We start from the raw sequence: 27,995 nt of genomic DNA, 5'->3' as shown, positions 1-27,995 counted from the left end.
CGACTGTCAAGCGTCACTCCCTTGGCACAGGCAATTGTCCTTTACCTCTGCATTACTCACACACCTATAGGCTGCTGGCATTCAGCCTATAAACATACAATCACTCCACCTCGCACATAACACTTGACAACACACGTAACTCACACGACACCCGTTCTTCGTAACTCTTTCTGTATCTTCCTGCGGTGAGTGCTTCGCGCTAGCCATGCCTTTCAACGTACTCTCGTCGTAAGTAAACTCTCTCTCTCTCTCTCTCTCTCTCTCTCTCTCTCTCTCTCTCTCTCTCTCTCTCTCTCTCTCTATGGCTTTGCTTTGCAAATCCTTTCTCTTCTACTGCTCTTATGGGAACTGCATCTTTGTTAGCTACGTTAAGGTCAAACCATCTCGCACGTGACTGGTAGATATAAAAAATGCACGCGCGAGCAGTGTCCTCTGATCTGCTATTTCAAACATGGGACAGTAACGAAATGTATTGGGGAAAATATGGTGAAATAATCGTATAACGTCTTCTCTTTAGATTTACCCAAGTTAAAGTATTTAGAAACTGAGGCCTAAGTGTGGATGAACAGCTGGATTGACTGTGGGCCGACGGCCGCAACCTGGCATTACTCGGCAAGCTGCTGCTTCGCACGATTACTGTGTGGCCATCGGCAACTCAAGGGTGGGCCGTTTTGACAACTGCTTCTTTCCTTACACGTCAAGCTTTGGAACTCTCTACCTTGGCAACTCAAGGGTGGGCCGTTTTGACAACTGCTTCTTTCCTTACACGTCAAGCTTTGGAACTCTCTACCTACTCATGTCTTTCCCACTAACTAAGGCCTGGCACATTTTAAAAGACAGGTTTTTTCACTTCCTCCAAAATTTGTAAATATTTTCCCTTGTCTTTTCTTTTTCCGTGTCATAATTCTATCTTATTTTATTTAGGGCCCGGCTTTGATGTGGACTTTTGTCCTTGACTGGAGCCTTCAACATGAAAAAAAAAGGAATGTCCAAACCATTTCAGCACACCCTCTTCTGCTCTCTAAACCACACTCTTTTCATCACCACGCCCCCTCTCTAACCCTGTTATTACTTACCGGATCAAACCAACTCACACTATAAATTTGTCTTTATAAACATATCACTTTCAACATATCCACCCTCCTCCGCCCATCCTCATCTACAGTCCATGACTTGCAGCCATATAACATTGTTGGAACTACTATACCTTCCAACATACCCATTTTCGCCCTCCCAAATACTGACCTCTCTTTCCACACATTCTTCAATGCTCCCACAATCTTCACCCCCTCACCCACCATATGACTCATTTCCGCTTCCATGATTCCATTTGCTGTCAAGTCCACCCTGAGACATCTAGAACACTTCACTTTTCTCCATTTAAACTCGAGCCTCAATTAAACTGTTCCTCTACCCTGCTACACTTAATAAAGTAGTTGTAATTCACATTTACTCTCAATTTCCTCCTTTCATACACTCTCCCATACTCAAGTCACCAGCTTCTGCAGTTTCTTACTCACTCGAATCTGCCACCATGGCTGTGTCGTCAGCAAACAACAACTGACTGACTTCTTAAGAGTCCCTCATCTCCTAGAGACACTCCATCACCAGACCAACCGTAAACTAAGTTAATAGCCATTGTGGCATCACACACCCCTGCCGTAGACCGACTATCACTCTCCTCTTTTTCTACTCGTACACGCGCCTTACACCTTTGATAAAAACTTTTCGCTACTTCTAGCAGCTTTCCTCCCACACCATGTATTTTTAAAACTTTCCACGAGGCATCTCTGTCAATACTATCATACGCCTTCTCCAGACACACAAATCCCTCTATTTCTCTAAGCATTTCTCACATTATTTACAGCAAACACATGATCTACACATCCTCTACCACTTCTGAAACCACATTATCCCTCCCCAGTCTGATGCGCTGTGCATGCCTGTACCATCTCAGTCACCACTCTCCCTAACAGTCTACCGGGCACACTCAACAAACACATACCTCAGTCGTAAACACTCTGTCCTCTACCAACCTCTCTTCAAGGTCTTTACGTTTCGAAAAAGATATCAAGACTTGAAATGCATTGCATACTCCACATCAGGCCTATAGTTGTAATCGAGTAACTAAACATTCCATTTCCTTACGTTAGATGCAGCGTCCATTGTCCCCAGCAGATACTCCAACTCAAAATCATTCCTCTGTTGTGGTGTTTATCGGTTTTACGCGACTTGTGTCCCGCCAGATCACAGTCATAGATCCCCCACCTCCCTCCATTCTCCCTCCTTATTTTCACTGCACCACATCTTCATTACTTTCTGGTAATATCTAAAACATCTCCAGTGTTGTTTACGACGACCTTTTACTCTCATGAAACTGGTCCAATGTGCCTCGTGTGAGCACGAGCGTCCTTTTAGGAATGAGACGGTGCAGATGGTGTGGCGGTGTGTGCGTGTGGCTGTGTGTGTGTGTGTTTGTGGCGGTGTGTTCAGCGATGTGTTGCCTCAACCAAGGCCGCTGCACCCCAGCCGCGCTCCTCCTCCGCCGCCACCACCAACCAACCTACACACTACGCTCTTACACGCGCGGGCCACCACACTCACCTGCCCTTCTCAAAAACACGTAAAAGCATAAAACTCTTCGAGTAGGTTAGCGAAGTCACCTCAGTGCACCAAACTGGTCCTTTATACCACTGACACAACCGTGCACATTCTTGCAGAGGTGTAGGGAAAAGTATAAAGTATAAAGTATATATATACACCAAATGGCGTCCTAGTTACGTATCTTCGTTGTATATCAACTGACTTAAACCTCTTTCTTGTATCTCCCCTGATGATATGACGATTACAAGAAAGCGCACTTGAGAACTTATTGTTTCAATTCCCCGTGGACTCATAAAGAGTATATATATATATATATATATATATATATATATATATATATATATATATATATATATATATATTTTTTTTTTTTTTTTTTTTTTTATACTTTGTCGCTGTCTCCCGCGTTTGCGAGGTAGCGCAAGGAAACAGACGAAAGAAATGGCCCAACCCCCCCCCATACACATGTACATACACACGTCCACACACGCAAATATACGTACCTACACAGCTTTCCATGGTTTACCCCAGACGCTTCACATGCCTTGATTCAATCCACTGACAGCACGTCAACCCCTGTATACCACATCGCTCCAATTTACTCTATTCCTTGCCCTCCTTTCACCCTCCTGCATGTTCAGGCCCTGATCACACAAAATCTTTTTCACTCCATCTTTCCACCTCCAATTTGGTCTCCCTCTTCTCCTCGTTCCCTCCACCTCCGACACATATATCCTCTTGGTCAATCTTTCCTCACTCATTCTCTCCATGTGCCCAAACCATTTCAAAACACCCTCTTCTGCTCTCTCAACCACGCTCTTTTTATTTCCACACATCTCTCTTACCCTTACGTTACTTACTCGATCAAACCACCTCACACCACACATTTTCCTCAAACATCTCATTTCCAGCACATCCATCCTCCTGCGCACATCTCTATCCATAGCCCACGCCTCGCAACCATACAACATTGTTGGAACCACTATTCCTTCAACATACCCATTTTTGCTTTCCGAGATAATGTTCTCGACTTCCACACATTTTTCAAGGCTCCCAAAATTTTCGCCCCCTCCCCCACCCTATGATCCACTTCCGCTTCCATGGTTCCATATATATATATATATATATATATATATATATATATATATTGGAAAGGATCACAATTTTGCGCGTGATCAAGATATTCCTATGAGTCCACGGGGAAAATGAAACACGAAAAGTTCCCAAGTGCACTTTCGTGCAATAATCACATCAGGGGAGGCACAAGAGAGAAATATAACAGTCAGTTGATATACATCGAAGAGACGAAGCTAGGACGCCATTTGGTAAACATGTTTACCAAATTCGTCTATATATATATATATATATATATATATATATATATATATATATATATATATATATGCGCGTGTGTGTTTGTGTGTAAAGGGAGGATGACTTACGACTTCTAATTGCATCACCCCACCCACAGAATGGGAAAGGTTGTTAAGATTAGAGAAACGTGGAATCAAATATGACGGAATTCCGTACAACAGAACCAAACCTAACCCATATTACTCTCGGCTGGCTCGTCCTACCTCGACTAGGCTTGGTTTAGTCTCTTAGGGTTGTAATAGGCTTGGTTTTGTTTTCTAGGCTTGTACCAGGCTTGGACTAGGCGTGGTCTAGTTTCTTAGGCTTGGACTAGGCTTGGCCTAGTTTCCTAGGCTTGGACTAGGCTTGGTCTAGTTTCCTAGGCTTGGACTAGGCTTGGTTTTGTTTTCTAGGCTTGTACCAGGCTTGGACTAAGCGTGGTCTAGTTTTCTAGCTTGGACTAGGCTTGGACTAGGCTTGGTTTAGTTTCCTAGGCTTGGACTAGGCTTGGTTTAGTTTCCTGGGCTTGGACTAGGCTTGGACGAGGCTTGGTTTAGTTTCCTAGGCTTGGACTAGGCTTGGACTAGGCTTGGTTTAGTTTCCTAAGCTTGGACTAGGCTTGGACTAGGCTTGGTTTAGTTTCCTAGGCTTGGACTAGGCTTGGACTAGTTTCCTAGGCTTGGACTAGGCTTGGCTTAATTTAAGATAAACTGCATGGAAATATTTTGTTACCTAACTTCGGTGCATATATGGCTGTAAATGGACACAAGAACTCTTACCGTCCGCGAACAATATCACCTTTTCCCCAACTTCAGTGAAGCATTTCAATGCACTTGGCCTCGAGGATGGCAAGCACGTCCTCCTCCTCAGTTCCCGTCGTTAACCACAACGAAATCGATCAGTTATCTTTGCCCACAGACTCTCCCCTGACGTGGAGGACGCTTCATGGCGAAATCATCTTTTTCTCTTTTTTTTTTTTTTGGCCCGGGCTAGCAATATTCAGAGCAGATCCTACGAGTCGATGACGGCCAATATATCTTGATGATTCATGGAACACCCGATATATATATATATATATATATATATATATATATATATATATATATATATATATATATATATATATATATATATGTATATATATAACAGTCAGTTGATATGCATCGAAGAGACTGTTATATTTCTCTCTTGTGTCTCCCCTGATGATGTGATTATTACACGAAAGTGCACTTGGGAACTTTTCGTGTTTCATTTTCCCCGTGGACTTATAGGGATATCTTGATCACGCGCAAAATTGTGATCCTTTCCAACATATATATATATATATATATATATATATATATATATATATATATATATACATATTCGCGGCTGATGAGCAAAGAGGAAGCGAATTACAGCCACATAAAACATGATAAGAAAGACAAACATTTTATCAGTATAAACATTATAATTATTTCGACAAATTGCCAAGACTGAATGTCACCAATATCATATTACCTAACCTTCCCAACCAGGGGATCCCATTCTATAAACATACACCGGAAAAAAAACACCTTAAAATGTACAAGAATGCGTTTGTGTCTGTCGTCAAGCCAAAAAGACCAGAGAGAGAGAGATTAGCGAAAGGGAACGGCACAAGAAACTGGAGGCTTGTCATTGGCTGAATCGCGCTCGACTTCCCAAGTTTTAAAACCTGAGTCTCTCTCTCTCTCTGTTTACTCTTTCCCACACTTTGTCCATTTCCCGGTCATCTCAACAATTTATTTATCTTCTTTTTTTTTTATCTATTATCATGAATATTGACATTAGACCAGGACCTGCGTCAGAAAGGATTTTAGTATTACCCCCAGGGCCCCTTATACAGGGGCTTCTGGAGTTCCAAGGCTGCGCTACACTCAGTGGCAGGGTCAGGACGGACTCCTTTGAAGCGAAAGTTCTTTGGACATCAACTGATGATGATACAGCCTCGCCCAAAGGTGACTCTTCATTCGCGACGTAAGCTCTAGTACGTAGAATCCGGTAATCAATCAACTGATAACGTGACCCGCTTGCCCCTACTCCACAGTGTTGGTTTACTCTCCCTCTTCTACAGCTATCACTTTCGTTTCTGTTCCCGAGAACTGGCTGCTTGTGTGCCCCCTACCACTAGGTGGACCACGCAATATTCGCCAAGCTAGTGCGTCACATATTACTGTGTGGCAGTCAGCAACTCAAGGGTGGGCCAATTTGATAACTATTTCTTTCCCTACATCTCGAAGCTTTGGAACTCTCTACCTTCTCATGTATTTCCCAACAACTGGCACATTCTAAAAGACAGGTTTATCACTTCCTCCAAAATTTCATAAATACTTTTCCTTGTATCTTCCCTTTCATAATCCTCTGTGTTTCAGTTAGGGCCTAACCTTGAAGTGTACGTGACTGGAGCCTCTAACATGAAAAAAAAATAACTAAATGGACTTTTGGCATAAATGTCAAAGGTATTTTTCATCAAGACCAGGATCCCCTCCATAACACGAGTGAGAAAATATGTACAGGTGAAGTGCTTCGTTGTCTGTGGTGAGTGAGGGAGTTGACGCCGGGTGCTGTGTGTGGGCGCGAGCGGCCCTGAAGGTACTGACTGACTCACGCCCAGCGCACACTTCTACCAGAGGACACCTTGGGTGGAGCTCAGGCGGCCCACGTCCGTATGCTCTATTGTGTTGCCTCCCATCTGGTCACTTGCTCTGGCCTCCCTCTCTCTCTCTCTCTCTCTCTACCTAGGCCACTGTGACCTGCTCAGCCTGTCCAAGCGATTGTGACCTGGGTACACCTGTCCTAGCCAGTGTAGCTTGGTCATCCTATCCTACCCTAAGACATCTTAGGCCTTTGTGACCTGGAAGTTCTGTTTTGGTTACAACCATGTGTCCCGTGTCATGGCATGATGCCATGGCCCAGTCTCCCCAACTGTCATATGCCAGCCGTGCCATAGCCATTCGGTCATAGCCACTGTCAAGATCAGTGTTATCCGGCTATCGTAGGATCGTCATAATCTCCACTGACATTTAACAAGTGGCTTCCCACCTGGGGTCGGCTCTTGGTGGGCGGTAACTAACTCCTCAGTGCCACGGATGGCAACACCAAGACCTTCGTCAGGCGGTAAGGTACCACAGTCACCCGTCAGGAGACGTGGGCAAGGGTGCGGTGCTTGGCGGGGCACTGTGAGCGTCGACAGGGTGAGGGGAGGCGTCGTCTTTACACACTCACCCACCACCTCACCACACACTCACCCCCGACCTCACCGCGGCCAGAGTGAGGGAGGCGTCGTCCTCACTCTACACACTCACCCACCACCTCACCACACACTCACCCCCGACCTCACCACGGCCAGAGTGAGGGAGGCGTCGTCCTCACTCTACACACTCACCCACCACCTCACCACACACTCACCCCCGACCTCACCGCGGCCAGAGTGAGGGAGGCGTCGTCTTTACACACTCACCCACCATCTCACCACACACTCACCCCCGACCTCACCACGGCCAGAGTGAGGGAGGCGTCGTCCTCACTCTACACACTCACCCACCACCTCACCACACACTCACCCCCCGACCTCACCACGGCCAGAGTGAGGGAGGCGTCGTCCTCACTCTACACACTCACCCACCACCTCACCACACACTCACCCCCCGACCTCACCACGGCCAGAGTGAGGGAGGCGTCGTCCTCACGCTACACACTCACCCACCACCTCACCACACACTCACCCCCGACCTCACCACAGCCAGGTTGCAGCGCCTCCTCACGCTACTGAGCGGACCCACCGCCAAATCTGTAACGCATCGGCAATACGAACTTCACCCACCCCGTAAACTTCCTCTCGGTAATTGAAGTGGAAAATTTTTCATCCCCCCTTGGCGTGGCGTGTTGCCTTTAGGTGGTGGCCCTCCCCGTCGCCTTCAGGGTGTGTGCCATCCCCTGGCGGAGGCGAAGGTTAACTCGCTAGTCAGGGGCCACAGGGATAAGCGCACCCGATGGGGAAGCCTTAAGGGGCATCTCCCACCACCAGGAGTACAGCGCCCAAGGAAGAGGAGGAACGTGCCGGGTCTGAGAACAATTTTCTCGTGGTTCCTCTACCATGTACGTGAGGTCGTGGCAGCCAACAGTTCTCAGCTGTGCCCCTGGTCACACTACTTGCCACACTTCCATACTGATGTATAATTTGACCACCTGGTCTACAGTGCTAGTGAGAGAGAGGAAGCTGGTTTACGCCGTTCAACCTTGGACCACAATCGTCACGCGTAGGGGGGAATAGCTTTAATTGCAATTTATCAAAAAAAAAAAAAAAAAAACGTACATGAACTTTAAGCTTTACTTTACCTTATCAAGATATGGAAATAACGAAAACATATACGGAAGTGGCTAGTGTGAAAAAAAGTAAAAAAAAAAAACAGAAATATGAAATATGTTATTACTATTATCAACATATATAAATTGATACAGGAGGAGATCCTTCCTGTATTATCATGTTGACTTGGCGCCATTTGGTAAACATGTTTATCAAAGATGTTTACCAAATGGCGTCCTAGCTTCGTCTCCTCGATGTATATCAACTGACTGTTATATTTCTCACTTGTGTCTCCCCTGATGATGTGATTATTACACGAAAGTGCACTTGGGAACTTTTCGTGTTTCATTTTCCCCGTGGACTCATAGGAATATCTTGATCACGCGCAAAACTGTAATCCTTTCCAATATATATATATATATATATATATATATATATATATATATATATATATATATATATATATATATACGAACAAAGTGCATAGTGATGCGCACCTTCATAGAACAAACAAACCTCCAACTGCCAGGATCGAACGCGGGACTCCCGTGCAACAGGCGGGAATGTTACCGCTAGGCTATGGGCCTGGGCTCATATATATATATATATATATATATATATATATATATATATATATATATATATATATATATATATATATATATATATATACATATATATATATGGTCCATCTCAGCCACCACTGTCAGAAGGTAACGCCACCTGGGATTATTTGTCCCAGTTCATGTGGTGAGGGGGGTGTGTCACAACCGTGTGTGTGTGTGTGTGTGTGTGTGTGTGTGTGTGTGTGTGTGTGTGTGTGTATGTGTGTGTGTGTGTGTGTGTGTGTGGCCAACAGGTGAGGCGGCCGGCCCGTGGTCTGGCCTTAGCCAACTCGGAAGCATTTCTGTCCCTATTCTCCAATCCCTCGCCTCTCACTCCTCCTCCGCCTCCTCCTCCTCCTCCCACCATACGACCCCCCTAACTTCCCTACTCCCCATCGCTCGTCTCCAAACACACACACACACACACACACACACACACACACAGAAATAAATGCACTTGTGATTCAGTCAATCCGGTGTATCATACTATCTCAGCCAGTGTCATGAATCTTCCGTACTGTCTCAGCCAGTGTCATGTCACTCTCCCTACAGTCTCAGCCAGTGTCATGAATCTTCCGTACTGTCTCAGCCAGTGTCATGTCACTCTCCCTACTGTCTCAGCCAGTGTCATGTCACTCTCCCTACTGTCTCAGCCAGTGTCATGTCACTCTCCCTACTGTCTCAGCCAGTGTCATGTCACTCTCCCTACTGTCTCAGCCAGTGTCATGTCACTCTCCCTACTGTCTCAGCCAGTGTCATGTCACTCTCCCTACTGTCTCAGCCAGTGTCATGTCACTCTCCCTACTGTCTCAGCCAGTGTCATGTCACTCTCCCTACTGTCTCAGCCAGTGTCATGTCACTCTCCCTACTGTCTCAGCCAGTGTCATGTCACTCTCCCTACTGTCTCAGCCAGTGTCATGTCACTCTCCCTACTGTCTCAGCCAGTGTCATGTCACTCTCCCTACTGTCTCAGCCAGTGTCATGTCACTCTCCCTACTGTCTCAGCCAGTGTCATGTCACTCTCCCTACTGTCTCAGCCAGTGTCATGCATCTCCCGTATCATCCCAGCTGCCAGGGAGGGGGTGAGAGAAGGGAGGGAGGGAGTGAGAGGAGGGAGGGAGCGAAGCTGGGGTGGGTGCTGCCCACACCACCACACACCACTGTTGGCAGGATGACAAGAGACGGCTGCCCTGGTGGAAATAAGGGTGCGGCTGGTGAAACTCACACGCCACACACACACACACACACACACACACACACACACACACACACACGCTCACCTCCACCCTCCAACACTCTTGCCAGAAACTCCCACACCAACACAAGTCTCCTACACTCAGCCAGTGAAACCCCCCAGCTACAACACCTGTAAGGCCACAAGTGTTTGATCCGGGCCCAACCTATGCCTCTCCTCCACCTGCCACAACCTTCCACACCCGTCACAACTCCACCACCGCCCCCACAGGACTACAACCTCCACAACAACCTCCAAAGGCACTACAACGTATACGATGCCAAAGTTCCTCTGTTGTCACAACCTCCACCCGGCCACAACACCACCCTCCTCCACAAGGAGGAGAAAAAGAAGTAATTTTCTGAGTTTACTTCGAGTTTACTTCGAGTGGCAAGTACGGCGGTGTTTAATGGCATGGTATACCAAAAGGTCTTGCACGATCGTAGACTCGGGTAAACTAAATCATTACTGAGGGTGAATTTTCTTTTTTTTCCTTCCACGCGTTAATTTTTATCATATCATTGGCCGGGACGGAGGTGGAAGGCATCTTCGTGACCGCGGTGCACGGCTTCGAATCCAGGTAGTGAGTGGTCATTCAATCACACACACACACACACACACACACACCCCGAGGTGGCCGAGCCTGGCCAACAAGTGAGCTAGTTCACACCCCTCCACAAGTCGCCGCCCCCCTGACCACACCCTGTGGCGTGTGCTCACGACACACACACAGACACACACCACAGCGGACAAAGTTATACAGACATATTACGCATATACGTATAGACCCAGACAAGATATACCAATGTAGACTGATATATGGCAAGCTTTGCAAATAATAGTTTTTTCCTTTTCGTCTTTTTACGTTGAGGTTTCAGTCATGGACGAAAGTCCACATAACGTCTGGGTTTTGCTTGAAATACAGAGAGGTTGATGGAAGGGAAAAAAAAAGGAGACGAGGGAAGGTATTTACGAATTTTGGAGGAGGTGAAAAACCTGTGTTTTAAAATGTACCAAGTCAGAGTTACTGGGGAAGACACGAGAAGGCAGAGAGTGCCAAAGCTTCGAGGTGTAAGGAAAGAAACAGTTGTCAAAACGACCTGCCCGTGAGGTGCCAATAGCTACACATTAATCAATCATGTGACGCAGCAGCTTGCCGAGTGTTGCTTGGTCTAGCTAGTGGTGTGGGGGGCACACAAGCGGCCAGCTCTCGGGAGCAAAATCCAAAGTAATACCTACAGAAGAGGGAAAGTGAACCAACATGGCGGCGATGGGCAAACAGGTCAAATCTTGAAGTTAACCTGGAACAGTTTGTAAGTCGGAACGCTTTCGACTCAACTCTGTCAAGTAAGGATGCAGAGCTAGAACCACCCCAGATGTGAGAGCAGTACTCCATACAAGGACGGATCAATCCTGTGTATAAACGTAGCAACTGTTCAGAATAAGAGATTCGACATCTAAACAGAACTCCTAGTTTCCTAGAGGTAGACTTAGCTATTCCTGTAATGTGGGGTTTCCAAGAAAGAGTGGATGTTACAGACACACCAAGTATGTTCACTGAGTCAAGAAGTAGAGACAGACTTAGCTATTCCTGTAATGTGGGGTTTCCAAGAAAGAGTGGATGTTACAGACACACCAAGTATGTTCAATGAATAAAGAAATGGAATTACAGGACCGTCAAAGGAGAGACGACAGTCGTGAGGAGTTTCCGATAGAGAGATGGACAGTGACTGGGTCTTGGAGGGCATTAAACTTAGCCAGATTTCGTCTATCCCACTGACTTCATCCTGTCCAAGTCTGAGTTTAGTGAGGAAGTTGTGTATGGAGACGAGATGCAGATCGAGTGGCAGGCTATACAAGAACAGAACAGATATATGGAAAGCTATACATTTATATATACAGACATATTAGGCAAGCTGTACACCAGAATACATGTTACATGGCATTATGGGTACAGCAACTTACAGTAACGTGATTAATGAGGAGTTACAAAAGCCTGGGTACAGACGCAGGGCGTGCCCCTGTCAGCTGGGTTACAAAGGGATACAACGGGGAACTGGTGGCTTAAGAGTGGGTATCTCACGATGACCCGGCACCTATGTGACCCAGCCTTTTAATGCCCGCAGGACCCAAGACTCCCAGGTCCCACAGAGGTGGCACGGGTGACCCCCTGACCATCCGATTCGCCCTTAGCCTGACAACTCGCCCACGAAGGCCCCCTATGTCCCCGCACGAGAGAAGGACTGGAGGTCGAGAAGTCGCGGTGGTGACTGATGATTACACTCGTTGGTCGTGACGTCGGTTAAGGACGACGGTACGACCCTTGAGCACGACGGTACGACCCTTGAGCACGACAGTACGACCCTTAAGCACGACGGTACGGCCTTCGGATATGATGGCCTGGTCATCGTACCCACCAGTCGTAACATCGTGCTCAAGGGTCGTACCGTCGTGCTCAAGGGTCGTGCCGCCGTGCTCAAGGGTCGCACCGCCGTGCTCAAGGGTCGTACCGCCGTGCTCAAGTTTCGTACCGTCGTGCTCAAGTTTCGTACCGTCGTGCTCAAAGTTCGTGCCATCGTGCTCAAGGGTCGTATCTCCGTGCTCAAGGGTCGTACCGTCGTGCTCAAGGGTCGTACCGTCGTGCTCAAAGTTCGTGCCATTGTGCTCAAGGGTCGTATCTCCGTGCTCAAGGGTCGTATCTCCGTGCTCAAGGGTCGTACCGTCGTGCTCGAGTGTCGTACCTCCGTGCTCGAGGGTCGTACCGTCGTGCTCGAGGGTCGTACCGTCGTGCTCAAGAGGGTCGTACCGTCGTGCGCAAGAGGGTCGTACCGTCGTGCGCAAGAGGGGAAAGTTGTGTGACTCAGCCAATCGCGTGCGCAGCTAGACTCCCCTGGTGCCAGGGAGGGTGGGGGGGGAGGTGATAGGGTCCCCCCACCTCCTGCAGGAGGCCTGGCATCTGTCTGTCGCCCATGTGTGCCTGGCTTAGTCATATGGTGGCGACAACACAGTGGTGCGCTTGATCTACCACATCCATATAAACCACAAGGAAAATGATACACGACAAGTTCCCAAGCGCACTTTCGTGTAATAATGATCACATCGTCAGGGGAGGTGCAAGAACGAGACACAAAGACGTAGAACAGTCAGTTTATATACAGGGAAGAGACGTGAAGAGACCATTGGTAAACAAACGTTACCGGATGGTGGTGTTCGGGTTCGCGGTGTTCGGGTGTCTGGCATCATGCCTGTCATCAAATTTTTATCCTGTGGACGGGAAAGGGAACCGTTGACAAATTTTGCCAACAACAAAGCTATCCAGTTTCTATAGACCTTCCCTAACATCAGTGGTGCAATGCTTTGTGTATTTAATAACAGAAAATTCTGTGATATTTTTCGTGGTAAAAGAGTTACAGTTTATAACTGAATTATTGTTGCTCCAGTCAATACAATGGTCATAATCTTTAACATGATTAAACAAAGCATCTGATTCTTGTCCTGTTCATATATCTATGATGTTTAAGTCTAACATAAAGATCTTTACCAGTCAGCCCAACATAAAACATATTACAATTTTTACAAGGTATTCTGTAAACACAGCCCGCAGAATTCTCTGGCTAGTTTTGATTAAGATATTCTTTACAGCATTGTTACTGCTGAAGGCTACACTGACAGGCTGCTTAAATCTCTGTCGCCTGGTTCTTGACGAATGAGCTGTCTTTTACTGTCCTTTGGCCTTTTCTTCTCTTGATCTCTTCTCCTTTCCCTTCTCTTGATGTCTCCAACGGTCGTACATCCTGGCCATACTAATGTACTTCTTTACATGTGATATACTTTCCTCCGCCACAATGCTGGAGTCACGCTGTCTGAATTCATGAGGGAGTATTATGAAACGATTCAATTCATGAGGACACGTTATGAAATCCTCAACCCACGGGATAAAAGTCGACAGCCTCACACCGAGAGAAGACATCGTCTTCTCCGATGGCGACGTCAAAACAGAGGCATCAGCTGTGAGAGGAGAGGGAGGAAATATCTGCGCCACTCACACCGTGAATCAGGTTCACCAGCGAGGGAGTTATATGACCAGGTGCATTTCCTGACGAGAGAGAGGGAGGGAGAGGGAGGCTGCTGCTGCTGCTGCCGCTCGTGTTGTTGTTGGTAAGGGTTGTGTGTTGGGGGAGGTTGATATGGCAGACTTTGTCCCGTTACCAGTTGTGTATAGGGAAAGAAGGCTTTAGAATCAAGAAGCCCCACATTACTACCTTCCATTGTTATCCTAGTGGCCCTCTGCATCTTCCAAATGGTTCGTGCTCGCATTCCTAACCACTCGCTTAGCTCGTCCCACGCGTCCACAGCCCCCTTCGCTGGGAGAATGCTTACTCACCTCCCTCCTTACGCTCTTCTTCTCTAGCCTCAGGACTGTCCTCTCGTCCTGGACTCCCTTCCGACTTCAAAGAGATCTTATCACCGTCATCGTATCCATCTGGGAATCCATATGCACGTGTCATGTACCTCAATACCTTACTTTCCTCCACAGTGGGTAGATCAAAGAGTTTACCTCCTCTCTTCGTAACCCTCTAAGGTGTATGTAGTACTGATCCGGTTGCACACACACCCCAACGGCGTTCCCTGTCGCTCCTCATGTACAGAGACATACCGTGTTGCGGCATAATGCACGACAGGTCGGATGTATGTCGCGGAGTGTTATAATCTTGCTAAGCATCTCCCCCTGACCATGGTGCGCCGCAGGCAAGTACTGCCTCTGACCAAAGCTTGCCTCCCTCACGGTCCTTCTCACTTGATGTCCTGGGCATATCTTCAGCCTGGTGTCTACTCCCTAGCCCCTCTCACAGTACGACGACTCGATCTCTCGATCTGTTTTTCCCCCTATATAGCGCTACACATCTGGTCTGTTGACGCTACCTCCTGTCTACACGATCTTGCATCCAAAGGTCCTGGTTCGGGTTCCTCTGCAATATCTCGCCTTCGACTTTTGCTTCATGTTTCGCTCATGACTTTAGCATCATCAGGCAAACGTATTCAGGTACGAATCCACCAGGTCTGATGAATCACTGACGGGGACGGGGAAGCAGAAACGGCCCCAGCATTCATCCCTGAGGGACTCCTCTTGCTAGCCTCTCTCAAGCCTGAGAAGACTACGCTTACTGATTGATTTGTGCCAGTATCACCGGCAAGTCTATATAGTGGACCCGATGCTCATCCTGTGAGAGAGGGAGCGCAAAGGTGATTAAAGAGGCTTCGAATGGGTCTTTGTCAGATTTTCGTGAGCAGATCTTCCTTACAAAGACTTGCTACAACATTTGGTTCGTTACGTAAGCAATGACTTTCATACAACGAGTTGTACCGACAACATTTTAAAAAAAAAAATGTACGACATGTCGTCTTTTCTTCCCTCTCTATTAATCATTTGCGTTTCTTAAAGAGTGGTGACCAAACCTGAGAATCATATTCTCGTTTCTCTCTAATACACACGCTGAACAGTTTGCTGAACCTTTCCTTCTCCATGGACGAAAACGACCAATATCTGCCTAAGGGTAACTTGGTCTCCATTTACAGTTTTCTCAGGAAAAGCAGCGGTTGTGGCAAAGGGTTAAAGTACACCGTCTACTTCCTAGGTCATTCTTTCACCCAGATTCCCACAGCTTATATCCTGCTGTTATGATAGTCCTACCGAGGCCTCCCTCACTCAACCTGTCTCATCCTTATTAACCAACTTCTCGACTTCGTCTACGCCTCCGCAGGGTGACGCAATCCTCGTCATTCCTTACTGCCCTCATGACCTTGGCAAACAGAGTCAGGTACGAGTCCAGTTCCCTCTGGCAAGTCATTTACATACGTCAAGACAAACAATGGTCATGGGACTGAGCCCTGTGGCACCCCACTGGTCACCCCCCACAAACCCATTTCGAGGAGGCCCCTCTGACAGGCGTCCTTTGTTCCCGTCCACTAAGGTCATTTTCTCTCCATCGAAGGAGACTCCCCCTCTCCCACCAACTCATTCCTGCCTCCTAATGTGGTACTATGTCACACGAGCTCGGCCACTCCAGGACACACTATCCACCCACCTTACCTCCTTTGCCTAAAACGGGAACTCACTCTCCCGCGCAAGTTAGACTAAGAGCCTTCCAACGCACGACCTCCTCCCGCCGAAACCATGTTTTCTCTCACGCAGGCAGTCTCTCCTTCGCAGGCTGTCACCCACTTACCCTTCTGATCTCTCCCTATCTTTCCCGGTGTCTGGCAGACCCTAGGCCCCTCAATCACAGCGTGATTTCCCCCATCTCCTCTCTTAAAGATGGGCAGGACATGTACTCCTCTATTTTCCCCTTCCTGGTACTACACCCTCACACAGTAACGTAATGTTACCTTCCCATATTTTCAAAACACATGGAAAAGGTCTCATTTGGACCAGTGGCCTTACGTGACAATGCTCTTTAGTTGTCTGATTACGTCTTTTCTGACAATCTCAATCCTTTTCCGAGGCCTCTTTTCCCATCCTGCCTCACTGGCGTTCGGGCCGTAGTGTCTTCCAACGTAAAAACACGAGCTTACAAAGTCATTTAAATCCTCTCATATCTTTTACATCGTCCGCGACAACATCTTGCTTCCGAGTCCCTTAGCCAGATCAACTGCTTTTGTTTTGTTTTCTTAACAGAGAATCCGCTCCTATAACTCCTATTGACTTTATGGGAAAGTTTTCCGATTCTCTCCTGCCTCGTCCACCACCTGCTTTTGTTTTTTTAACAGAGAATCCGCTCCTATAACTCTTATTGACTTTATGGGAAAGTTTTCCGATTCTCTTCTGCCTCGTCCACCACCTGCTTTTGCTTTTTTAACAGAGAATCCGCTCCTATAACTCTTACTGACTTTATGGGAAAGTTTTCCGATTCTCTTCTGCCTCGTCCACCACCTGCTTTTGTTTTTTTAACAGAGAATCCGCTCCTATAACTCCTATTGACTTTATGGGAAAGTTTTCCGATTCTCTTCTGCCTCGTCCACCACCTGCTTTTGTTTTTTTAACAGAGAATCCGCTCCTATAACTCCTATTGACATTGTGGGAAAGTTTTCCGATTCTCTTCTGCCTCGTCCACCACCTGCTTTTGTTTTTTTAACAGAGAATCCGCTCCTATAATTCCTATTGACTTTATGGGAAAGTTTTCCGATTCTCTTCTGCCTCGTCCACCACCTGCTTTTGCTTTTTTAACAGAGAATCCGCTCCTATAACTCTTACTGACTTTATGGGAAAGTTTTCCGATTCTCTTCTGCCTCGTCCACCACCTGCTTTTGTTTTTTCAACAGAGAATCCGCTCCTATAACTCCTATTGACTTTATGGGAAAGTTTTCCGATTCTCCTCTGCCTCGTCCACCTTCATCTTTATAAAGTTGGTCTGTTCATCCTTCCCTATCTTGATGTATTCATTCATCATATTCTCGTGTATTTTTCAAATGCTGACTGACTGGTGTGGCGAAGTATATCCCAAAGCTCTTATATTTTTTTTCGACGTCTTTTACTGAACCATATTTCTCTCTCTCTCTCTCTCTCTCTCTCTCTCTCTCTCTCTCTCTCTCTCTCTCTCTCTCTCAACCTTTTCCCTTCCCATATACGGCTGGAGCTATCAACGTCCTAACATATTAATGGTAGATTTCACAAACTTTTCCTTAATGATTCATATCTTGGTCATGGAACTCCATTTCCCAATTTATGTTCCCGAGGAAATTCGTCTTTTTCTATTTACGTAAGTGCCACGATTAAATCTCTTCTTATGAATTCATTCCTTTTATTATCTTTCTCTGATATTCAATAAAAAACGTAATTAGACTTAAGCATCGTGTGATCACTTTTTTCAGTTGGTCTCCTGCACGCCACCATATATATATACATATATATATATATATATATATATATATATATATATATATATATATAGGAAAGGATCACACTCATGCACGTGACTTATATTTCTCTCTTGTGTCTCCCCTGATGAAGTGATTATTACACGAAAGTGCACTTGGGAACTTATCGTGTTTCATTTTCCCAGTGGACTCATTGGAATATATATATATATATATATATATATATATATATATATATATATATATATATATATATATATATTTTTTTTTTTTTTTTTTTTTTTTTTTTCATACTATTCGCTATTTCCCGCGATAGCGAGGTAGCGTTAAGAACAGAGGACTGGGCCTTTGAGGGAATATCCTCACCTGGACCTCTTCTCTGTTCCTTCTTTTGGAAAATAAAAAAAAAAAAAAAAACGAGAGGGGAGGATTTCCAGTCCCCCACTCCCTCCCCTTTTAGTCGTCTTCTACGACACGCAGGGAATACGTGAGAAGTATTCTTTCTCCCCTATCCCCAGGGAATATATATATATATATATATATATATATATATATATATATATATATATATATATATATATATATATATATATATATATTATCCCTGGGGATAGGAGAGAAAGAATACTTCCCACATATTCCCTGCGTGTCGTAGAAGACGACTAAAAGGGGAGGGAGTGGGGGACTGGAAATCCTCCCTTTCCTTCTTTTAATTTTCTAAAAGAAGGAACAGAGAAGGGGGCCAAGTGAGGATAGTCCCTCTACGGCTCAGTCCTCTGTTCTTAACGCTAGCTCGCTAACGCGGGAAATGGCGAATATGTAAGGAAAAAAGAAATACATATGGCGCGTCGGCCCCCTCCTGGTTGTCGTACTAGTGCTGGAAATTTTCCTGTATAGACACTTTTCTAGATTTGTCTCCCTGACGCTCTGCCTTCCAGAGACTCTAAACCCTTCCTTCCACTTAATCTTCCTTACCTAGTGTCCCCAATTATGAGAACAGCACCACTTCTGAGGCAAACCCCCTCTCGCCTCTTCCTAATTTCCACCACTGTTACGAATATATGTGTTCTGGCGCCCGTACAGTGCCTCTCTCCGTAGTTAGTCACTGTTTAAAAAAGGTGGCAGGGAAGAAGAGGAGCATCAATCAATATCACCTTAAGCTTTGTGTGTGTGTGTGTGTATATTCCCTTATCAAGAGTGGGGGAGAAGGAGCAATCTCTCCCTCCTCATTTGTCTTCGCCTTCCCTTCTTGGTAGCGTTCATCTCCTCCTCTCTCCCCACCTCCCCGACTAGACAGATTACGTCTGATCGTATCTATTGGACACCTTTTGTCTCCCTTCGTCCAAACGTATCAGGTTCGTCTGCCCAAATGCGGCGCGCGAGATAAAACTCTCTCTCTCTCTCATCCGCTGCCGACTCGTGTCCCTCCCCACATGCTTCATTTTCAGTCTGATGCTAACAGCAGTTGACGTGCCTGTCCCCTCTTGAGGCAGTTGCAAGGTTGTTCTGCCGTCTAGCGAGGCTGTTCTACCGTCTAGCGAGGCTGCTGTACCGTCTAGCGAGTCTGTTATGCTGTTTAGCGAGGTTGTTCTACCGTCCAGCGAAGTCGTTCTACCCTCTAGCGAAGCAGATCTACTGTCGAAGGAGGCTGTTCTGTCGTCTAGTGAGGGTGTTCTACAATCTAGCGAGGATGTTCTGCCGTCTAGTGAGGGTGTTCTACAGTCTAGCGAGGGTGTTCTGCCGTATAGCGAGGCTGTTCTGCCGTCTAGTGAGGGTGTTCTACAGTCTAGCGAGGGTGTTCTGCCGTCTAGCGAGGCTGTTCTGCCGTCTAGTGAGGGTGTTCTACAGTCCAGCGAGGCTGTTCTGCCGTCTAGCGAGGCTGTTCTGCCGTCTAGCGAGGGTGTTCTACAGTCTAGCGAGGATGTTCTACCGTCTAGCGAGGCTGTTCTGCCGTCTAACGAAGCTGCTCCACCGTCAAGCTTCTTCTTTACCTTCTGTCTCATCCTTCCTTCGGTACTGTCACTTCTCATCGATGCCTTAATCACCTCCTCCCTAGCAGCAAGGTCTCCCAGTCTGTTTGAGTGCCTCATGGCTACAGCAAGCCACAATGACCGTGATCATTGCATGTCGGCCCCCTTACGTAGGGCCTCTTGAGAGGAATTTGATCACGGGGTACACAGTTTCTTTCGGGTCCCCTTCCCTTCTCCCTCAGTCATCCTGTTTTTATCCACTACGGTCTTATGCCATGAGCTGTAAGGCCAAAAAAAAAAAAAGGGTACGGGAGGTGAGAGATGGGTGGAATGGAGCCATCTGTTGATTTCCTGCATTTTCTGAGATCCCAGGAAATTCCCGAGCCCCCTTTTTGGACCCTCAGGGTACGAAGCACACCCCCCTTCTCAGAGGCCCTGCCCTTACGTCTACAATATACCTGCCAGTTCTCTTTGCCTCTATTTCAGACTATGTGCATCTGGCATGACCTGTGATCATTGAATCATTCCTTCCTGCTCCTCTTTCCTCCCCGGCTCAGACATGGTCTTCTTCCAATCCACTAACGAAAACGAAAAGTCAGCGTATTCAATCGTATTCAAAAAAAAAAAAAAAAAAAATATATATATATATATATATATATATATATATATATATATATATATATATATATATATATATATTATCCCTGGGGTTAGGGGAGAAAGAATACTTCCCACGTATTCCCTGCGTGTCGTAGAAGGCGACTAAAAGGGGAGGGAGCGGGTGGCTGGAAATCCTCCCCTCTCGTTTTTTTTATTTTAATTTTCCAAAAGAAGGAACAGAGAAGGGGGCCAGGTGAGGATATTCCCTCTAAGGCCCAGTCCTCTGTTCTTAACGCTACCTCACTAATGCGGGAAATGGCGAATAGTATGAAAGAAAGAAAAACATATATATATATATATATATATATATATATATATATATATATATATATATATATATATATATATATATATATACTCGTGGAAAGGGAGCTGTGGTTTCGGTGCATTACACATGACAGCTAGAGACTGAGTGTGACCGAATGTGGCCTTTGTTGTCTTTTCCTAGCGCTACCTCGCGCACATGAGGGGGGAGGAGGGTGCCATTTCATGTGTGGAGGGGTGGCGACGGATATGTATGAAGGCAGAATGTATGAAAATGTACATGTGTATATATGTATATGTCTGTGTATGTATATGTATGTATATGTTGAAATGTATAGGTATGTTTATGTGCGAGAGAGGGCGTTTATGTATATACGTGAGTATGAGGGTGGGTTGGGCCATTCTTTCGTCTGTTTCCATGCTACCTCGCTAACGCGGGAGACAGCGACAAAGTATAATATATATATATATATATATATATATATATATATATATATATATATATATATATATATATATATATATATCCCTTGTGATAGGGGAAAACGAATACTTCCCACGTATTCCTTGCGTGTCGTAGAAGGCGATTAAGAGGAGAGTGGAGCTGGGTGGCTGGAAATCCTCCCTTCCTGTATTACTTTCCAAAAGAAAGAACAGAGTAAGGAGCCAAGTGAGGATCTTCCCTCTGAGGCTCTGACATCCATTCGTGACGCCTCGCTTACGCGGGAAATGGCAAAGCATGCATGACTGTGCATAACTTCTAAAACATCTTCGTTCACAATCTGAGGCATTCACTTCGTATCTTTATTGCTACGCTGGAGACCACGGTCGCTTAATCTATCAAGACATTATACCTGGCGCCTCTCATTAGACTGTATCTATGCAAATTATCTCACCTGCGAGGCGTGTTCGTTTATCTCCTCAGTACGCCGTATGGAAATCATAACCTTCACAGCCATCCTGCAGTCAAAGGGTCGCCTCTTTGGCGTAAAGTCTTGGTTTCCCGGGCTCTCACTACCTGTACTGTTGTTAAGATCTGCCGAAGCTGTGGTCCCTCTGTCTCATCCCCCAGGAGACGACAGCTGGCCACCAGCGCTCCCAGACTTGTATGTTCCAGGTGTGTGTGTGTGTGTGTGTGTGTGTGTGTGTGTGTGTGTGTGTGTGGTAGAGGAGGAGGAGGAGGAGGGACGAAGTGAGTCATCACTCGTGGTGTTGACTGTGGCCAGCAGCCATCTCTACCTACCACACCACCGCACACCACAGGGGAAAAAGCTGCGACATCTATCGAGCTGAAATCTATCCGGTACAGGACTGATGTCTGGTACAGGTTTACGTAAGGCACGGAGGAGGGCGTCAGTACAGTAACTACAGTGGGAGGAGGAGGAGGTTCAACACCGTAGTACATGTCGACCGTCCCACAATATGGCTTCGATGGTATAGGATGTGGAGGGGCGGGGCAGCCGTGGCCGAGGCGTGGGGTGCAGGGCAGAGGGGTGGAGGGGTGCGGCGGCGGCAGCGGCCTCCTCCTCCTCCTCCTCCTCCTCCTCACACCTCCATATACAGACCTCGACCACCCTCACCCGTCCCCATCCACACCGCACCCCGCCCACTTACTCCAACACTCTCTCTCTCTCTCTCTCTCTCTCTCTCTCTGTGCGTGTGTGTGTGTTGCTGGACTCTTGTCTGCCTGTGGCTGCGTCATCGTCTGCTGGCGGGGAGGTGCCCGGGCTTATCGAAAAACGCATCACTTTAGGCCTAAAGAATCCAACATTTCTCTGCTACTGGAATTAGCGTAGCCTTGGAGGAATGTAAATACATGGATTTCTCCCATCCCCCCCCCCCCCCCCCCCCACACACACACATACATTGTTCGCCGCTTTCAGCGTTAGCGAGGTAGCGCCGGGAATGGTCGAAGAAATGGCTTCATTCGCTCACAACCATTTTCTAACCGTCATGCGTACTGCACGAGACTGCGTGGCCGCTAGTGCTCGCTGCAGATGCCTTGCCTTAAACACAAAGGAATGGAAGGGAAGACGTGTCGTGCCCATCTTTAAGAAAGGAGACTGGGAAATTCCACTGCTCCACAGACCAGTGTGTATGATAAGTATGTTACGTAAACCATTGTTTACAGAAATCTAATTACCTGAATGACAATAATGTTCAAGTTATACAGCTCCATGCATTTCTTTCCCGAACTGTACAGCGATGTAATCACAGATATAGAAAAAAAAAAATAATACAAGCTTCCGTGGTAGGGTGGTTAGCGTCACGAGCAAGCCCTAGTTCGAGTCCTGAAACCGGAATTCGGCCCTTAACTAACCCAGCTGTTCATTATCCTCTTCGGAACTGGCCAGGAGGATCCCCCCCCCCCCACACAGTCCTGAACCTGGCCCAGTACTTGCCTCCCCACCTGAGCACTGGCAGTGAACGCTCCCCCCCCACAGTCCTGAACCCGGCCCAGTACTTGCCTCCCCACCTGAGCACTGGCTGTGAACGCTCCCCCCCCCCCCCACAGTCCTGAACCCGGCCCAGTACTTGCCTCCCCACCTGAGCACTGGCTGTGAACGCTCCCCCCCCACAGTCCTGAACCCGGCCCAGTACTTGCCTCCCCACCTGAGCACTGGCTGTGAACGCTCAAGCTATACCATCACAATTATTTTCCCCCCCCGTAGGGTCTCTTACCCACCAACTTACCCCCATCTCTTACGTCGAAGTGAGGGAGATGGCACTTTGAAAAAGCATAACTGTCTTCCCCGTGCAGCCTCTTTTGCTTGCCTCCTTACCCCAGGACGTGTACTACTTCGTTGACCAAGGAGGCCTCCAGCTGTGCTGACCATACAGCGGAGGTTATTGTGGCTAGTAGAGAGTACCCCAAGTCATCGTCTGTGATCGCTCACATTTCGATCCCCGTCACATCAAGAAGAGAGAGTAAAAGCCCATGGAACTCTGTTCTTCCCTTGCAGTCCAATACATTTACATGATTTTTCGGAATCGCTGCAAAGCTGCTCTTCGTAAAGGCAAGCACATCTGCATGAGAAGTGTATCAATAATACTTCTGCTGATGAATCTATCTGGTCCTTGACCAAAGACATTTGTAAAAAGTCTCTTATTTGACGTTTCCTCCTCTTTTCCAAGCTGATTAGTCTCTAATCAACTCTACATCTGATGAAATCGTTCTAATCGGTTCTCTGCTAAATCCGCTTTATATGACAGCGTGTCCAGTCCACCTCCCCTATCTCCTCCTCCTGAACCTTAGCCTTCTCTTATGTTCTCCTCGCGCAGGTCCTTCCCAGTGCCTTCACAGCTTCAAGTGGACGAAGCAGATGTCCTCGATGGCATGCAAGCCTTTTTAGACGAAGTTAGTGTGCGCGCCTCGGTGCCAGATACCATCCTTGCTCGCCTATTTCACCTCTGCCTCGAGACTCGAAGTTTACCTTCTCCTCGGAAGCGTGCCTTGATGAAGTCCATTCCTGTGGAAGGTGCCCATTCTAACCCTTCCAATGATCGTGCTAGTAATCTCATTTCCTTGTCTCAAGAATCTTTAACTCTTCTTTATCCCCAAATGTTTAGAATCCCACTCCCTTTCTTTTGATCACCAGCATGACCCTAATAGTGCAAGGTCTACTGGTGATCCCTCTTTCTCCTACACAGCGAAGCTGTGAAACACTCCTCCTTCTGCAAACCTTCCATCTTCCAATAATCTTACTACATCTAATACTCTACAAATGCCTGGGAAGCCCTGATCCATTTCTTCATCCCTTTTTTTTAACATTACATTCCTTTCATTCGATATGGACAAGACAGGGGAATGTGCTCTTCATAGCTGAAAAGCGCTCGAGGAATTACAAAGATGGATAACCTGGAACATTTTCTGTCTCGCAAATTACAGTTCAGTTTCTTCTAGTAAGTTTCTTGTCATTGCTCGTGGTCTGTTGGGTGGAGAAACATCTGGACGTGAATGTTTGGTATAGTCTCTGTTGTGGCTCGGCCACAGTTCTCTCTGCCAAGACCTTTACGTTTATATATCCCTCCAGAGGCTATTGGAATGCCTTGGCCATCTGTGTGTGCCTGTGTGTGTGTGTGTGTGTATAGAGGAGTTTCAGCGAGACTCGTTTGTTTTGCTCTGGAAGACATGGTATATCGGTGGGAGGGCCAAACGCCGCTCCAGCAAGGGCGGGTCCGCGCCGCGCCTGACGGACGCCCATGCCCAGGCCCCTCACCTTCTCTGGTGTGAGGGACGGCAACACCCGGCACTGGTACTGTTGCTGGGTAACAACTACGCCAGAGATAGATGGGCAATAACCGTAGGTGGAACTACGTCAGAGAGAGATGAGCAATAACCGTAGGTGGAACTACGCCAGAGACAGATGAGAGCAATAACCATAGGTGGAACTACGTCAGAGATAGATGAGAGCAATAACCGTAGGTGGAACTACGTCAGAGATAGATGAGCGATAACCGTAGGTGGAACTACGTCAGAGATAAATGAGCAACAGACGTAGGCGGAATTGGAACTACATGTGATTTAGCTGAAATAAAATCATCTGTGATTGCAAACCCATCTATCTATGTCTCTATTACTAGAGGCGTTAACTCGGAGAGATAGATCACAGACGCTCCAAGCTTTCCACTGTGTTTCAAGCTAAAGCTTGGAGCTTTTTTGTTTATCTTTCCCAGCGAGTCTGCTCACATCAGTAACTCACGCGCAGTATGTGTGATATACTACAAGATCCATTACTACATACATGTCACTGTTTTCTTATGCTTTTCAAGATCCATTACTACATACATGTCACTGTTTTGTTATCCTTTTCAAGATCCATTACTATATACATGTCACTGTTTTGTTATGCTTTTCAAGATCCATTACTATATACATGTCACTGTTTTCTTATGCTTTTCAAGATCCATTACTATATACATGTCACTGTTTTGTTATGCTTTTCAAGATCCATTACTACATACATGTCACTGTTTTGTTATGATTTTCAAGATCCATTACTATATACATGTCACTGTTTTGTTATGCTTTTCAAGATCCATTACTATATACATGTCATTGTTTTGTTATGATTTTCAAGATCCATTACTACATACATGTCACTGTTTTGTTATGATTTTCAAGATCCATTACTATATACATGTCACTGTTTTGTTATGCTTTTCAAGATCCATTACTATATACATGTCACTGTTTTGCTATGCTTTTCAAGATCCATTACTACATACATGTCACTGTTTTGTTATGATTTTCAAGATCCATTACTACATACATGTCACTGTTTTGTTATGATTTTCAAGATCCATTACTATATACATGTCACTGTTTTGTTATGCTTTTCAAGATCCATTACTATATACATGTCACTGTTTTGCTATGCTTTTCAAGATCCATTACTACATACATGTCACTGTTTTGTTATGATTTTCAAAGTGCTAGACGGGGAGGGAGGAGGAGGACTCGCGGTATAAAGCGTTGCCTGTGTTCCAGCTGGTGATGGACGTGGAGGAGTACGTGCCGGGGGAGATCGAGGTGCTGCAGGACGACAAGCACCTGACGGTCAAGGGCCGGGTGGAGACGACCCAGCGGGGCAACACCACCACCAGGACCTTCCACAGGAACTTCCACATACCACACAACACCCGCGAGGAAGAGATTGACTCGGCGCTCTCGAAAGATGGCATCCTCACCGTCTATGTCCCGAAAAAGGTCAGTTTTTCTCAATGTGTTAGGGAGGTGTGTGTGTGTGTGTGTGTGTGTGTGTGTGTGTGTGTGTGTGTGTGAGTCAGGATGTGAGCAATATGGATGGTATGAGGAGCAGGATGTTATGAGTTGACGAGGTGAGGACACCATGTCGAGATGATGTGAGTGTGAGGCTCTGTGTGTGTGTGTGTGGGGCACTGTGAGTGTGGGGGTGTATAAGCAGGTGACCGACATGGGGAAAACGCCCTCACCTTATGATGATGTTAGTGATATGAGAAAGGGACTGTGAGAGATAACGGGAGAGATATAAGGAAGGAACTGTGAGATATTAGGAAGGAACTGTGAGAGGTAAGGGAAGAGATATAAGGAAGGAACTGTGAGAGATAAGGGGAGAGATATAAGAAAGGGACTGTGAGAGACAAGAGGAGAGATATCAAGAAGGAACTGTGAGAGACAAGGGGAGAGATATCAAGAAGGAACTGTGAGAGACAAGGGGAGAGATATCAAGAAGGAACTGTGAGAGACAAGGGGAGAGATATCAAGAAGGAACTGTGAGAGACAAGAGGAGAGATATTAGGAAGGAACTGTGAGAGACAAGGGAAGAGATACAAGGAAGGAACTGTGAGAGGTAAGGGAAGAGATATAAGGAAGGAACTGTGAGAGACAAGAGGAGAGATATTAGGAAGGAACTGTGAGAGACAAGGGAAGAGATACAAGGAAGGAACTGTGAGAGGTAAGGGAAGAGATATAAGGAAGGAACTGTGAGAGACAAGAGGAGAGATATTAGGAAGGAACTGTGAGAGACAAGGGAAGAGATATAAGGAAGGAGCTGTGAGAGACAAGGGAAGAGATATAAGGTAGGAACTGTGAGAGATAAGGGAAGAGATACAAGGAAGGAACTGTGAGAGGTAAGGGAAGAGATATAAGGTAGGAACTGTGAGAGATAAGGGAAGAGATATAAGGAAGGGACTGTGAGAGATAAGGGGAGAGATATCAAGAAGGAACTGTGAGAGACAAGAGGAGAGATATTAGGAAGGAACTGTGAGAGACAAGGGAAGAGATATAAAGAAGGAACTGTGAGAGATAAGGGAAGAGATATAAGGAAGGAACTGTGAGAGACAAGGGAAGAGATATAAGGTAGGAACTGTGAGAGATAAGGGAAGAGATACAAGGAAGGAACTGTGAGAGGTAAGGGAAGAGATATAAGGTAGGAACTGTGAGAGATAAGGGAAGAGATATAAGGAAGGGACTGTGAGAGATAAGGGGAGAGATATCAAGAAGGAACTGTGAGAGACAAGAGGAGAGATATTAGGAAGGAACTGTGAGAGACAAGGGAAGAGATATAAAGAAGGAACTGTGAGAGATAAGGGAAGAGATATAAGGAAGGAACTGTGAGAGA

The 27,995-nt window shown here is 46.4% G+C and overlaps 2 protein-coding genes across 6 annotated transcripts in view; one reads left to right on the top strand and one right to left on the bottom strand.

The window, feature by feature from the left end:
- The window catches only part of LOC139750403 (retinol dehydrogenase 12-like), a 367,894-nt gene that overhangs the window by 272,307 nt on the left and 67,592 nt on the right, over positions 1-27,995 (bottom strand). The window lies entirely within an intron of this gene.
- LOC139750399 (uncharacterized) overlaps positions 1-27,995 on the top strand; it is a 109,050-nt gene that overhangs the window by 72,490 nt on the left and 8,565 nt on the right. For all 5 annotated transcript variants that reach the window (XM_071665148.1, XM_071665144.1, XM_071665145.1 and 2 more), the window contains one exon: positions 26,384-26,602. In XM_071665148.1, the coding sequence (XP_071521249.1) occupies positions 26,384-26,602 (219 nt within the window). The remainder of the gene's footprint in view (positions 1-26,383; positions 26,603-27,995) is intronic.

The sequence above is a fragment of the Panulirus ornatus genome, chromosome 9 (assembly GCF_036320965.1).
Source record: "Panulirus ornatus isolate Po-2019 chromosome 9, ASM3632096v1, whole genome shotgun sequence".
Taxonomy (NCBI): domain Eukaryota; kingdom Metazoa; phylum Arthropoda; class Malacostraca; order Decapoda; family Palinuridae; genus Panulirus; species Panulirus ornatus.
This window is presented reverse-complemented; position numbering and strand designations above follow the sequence as displayed.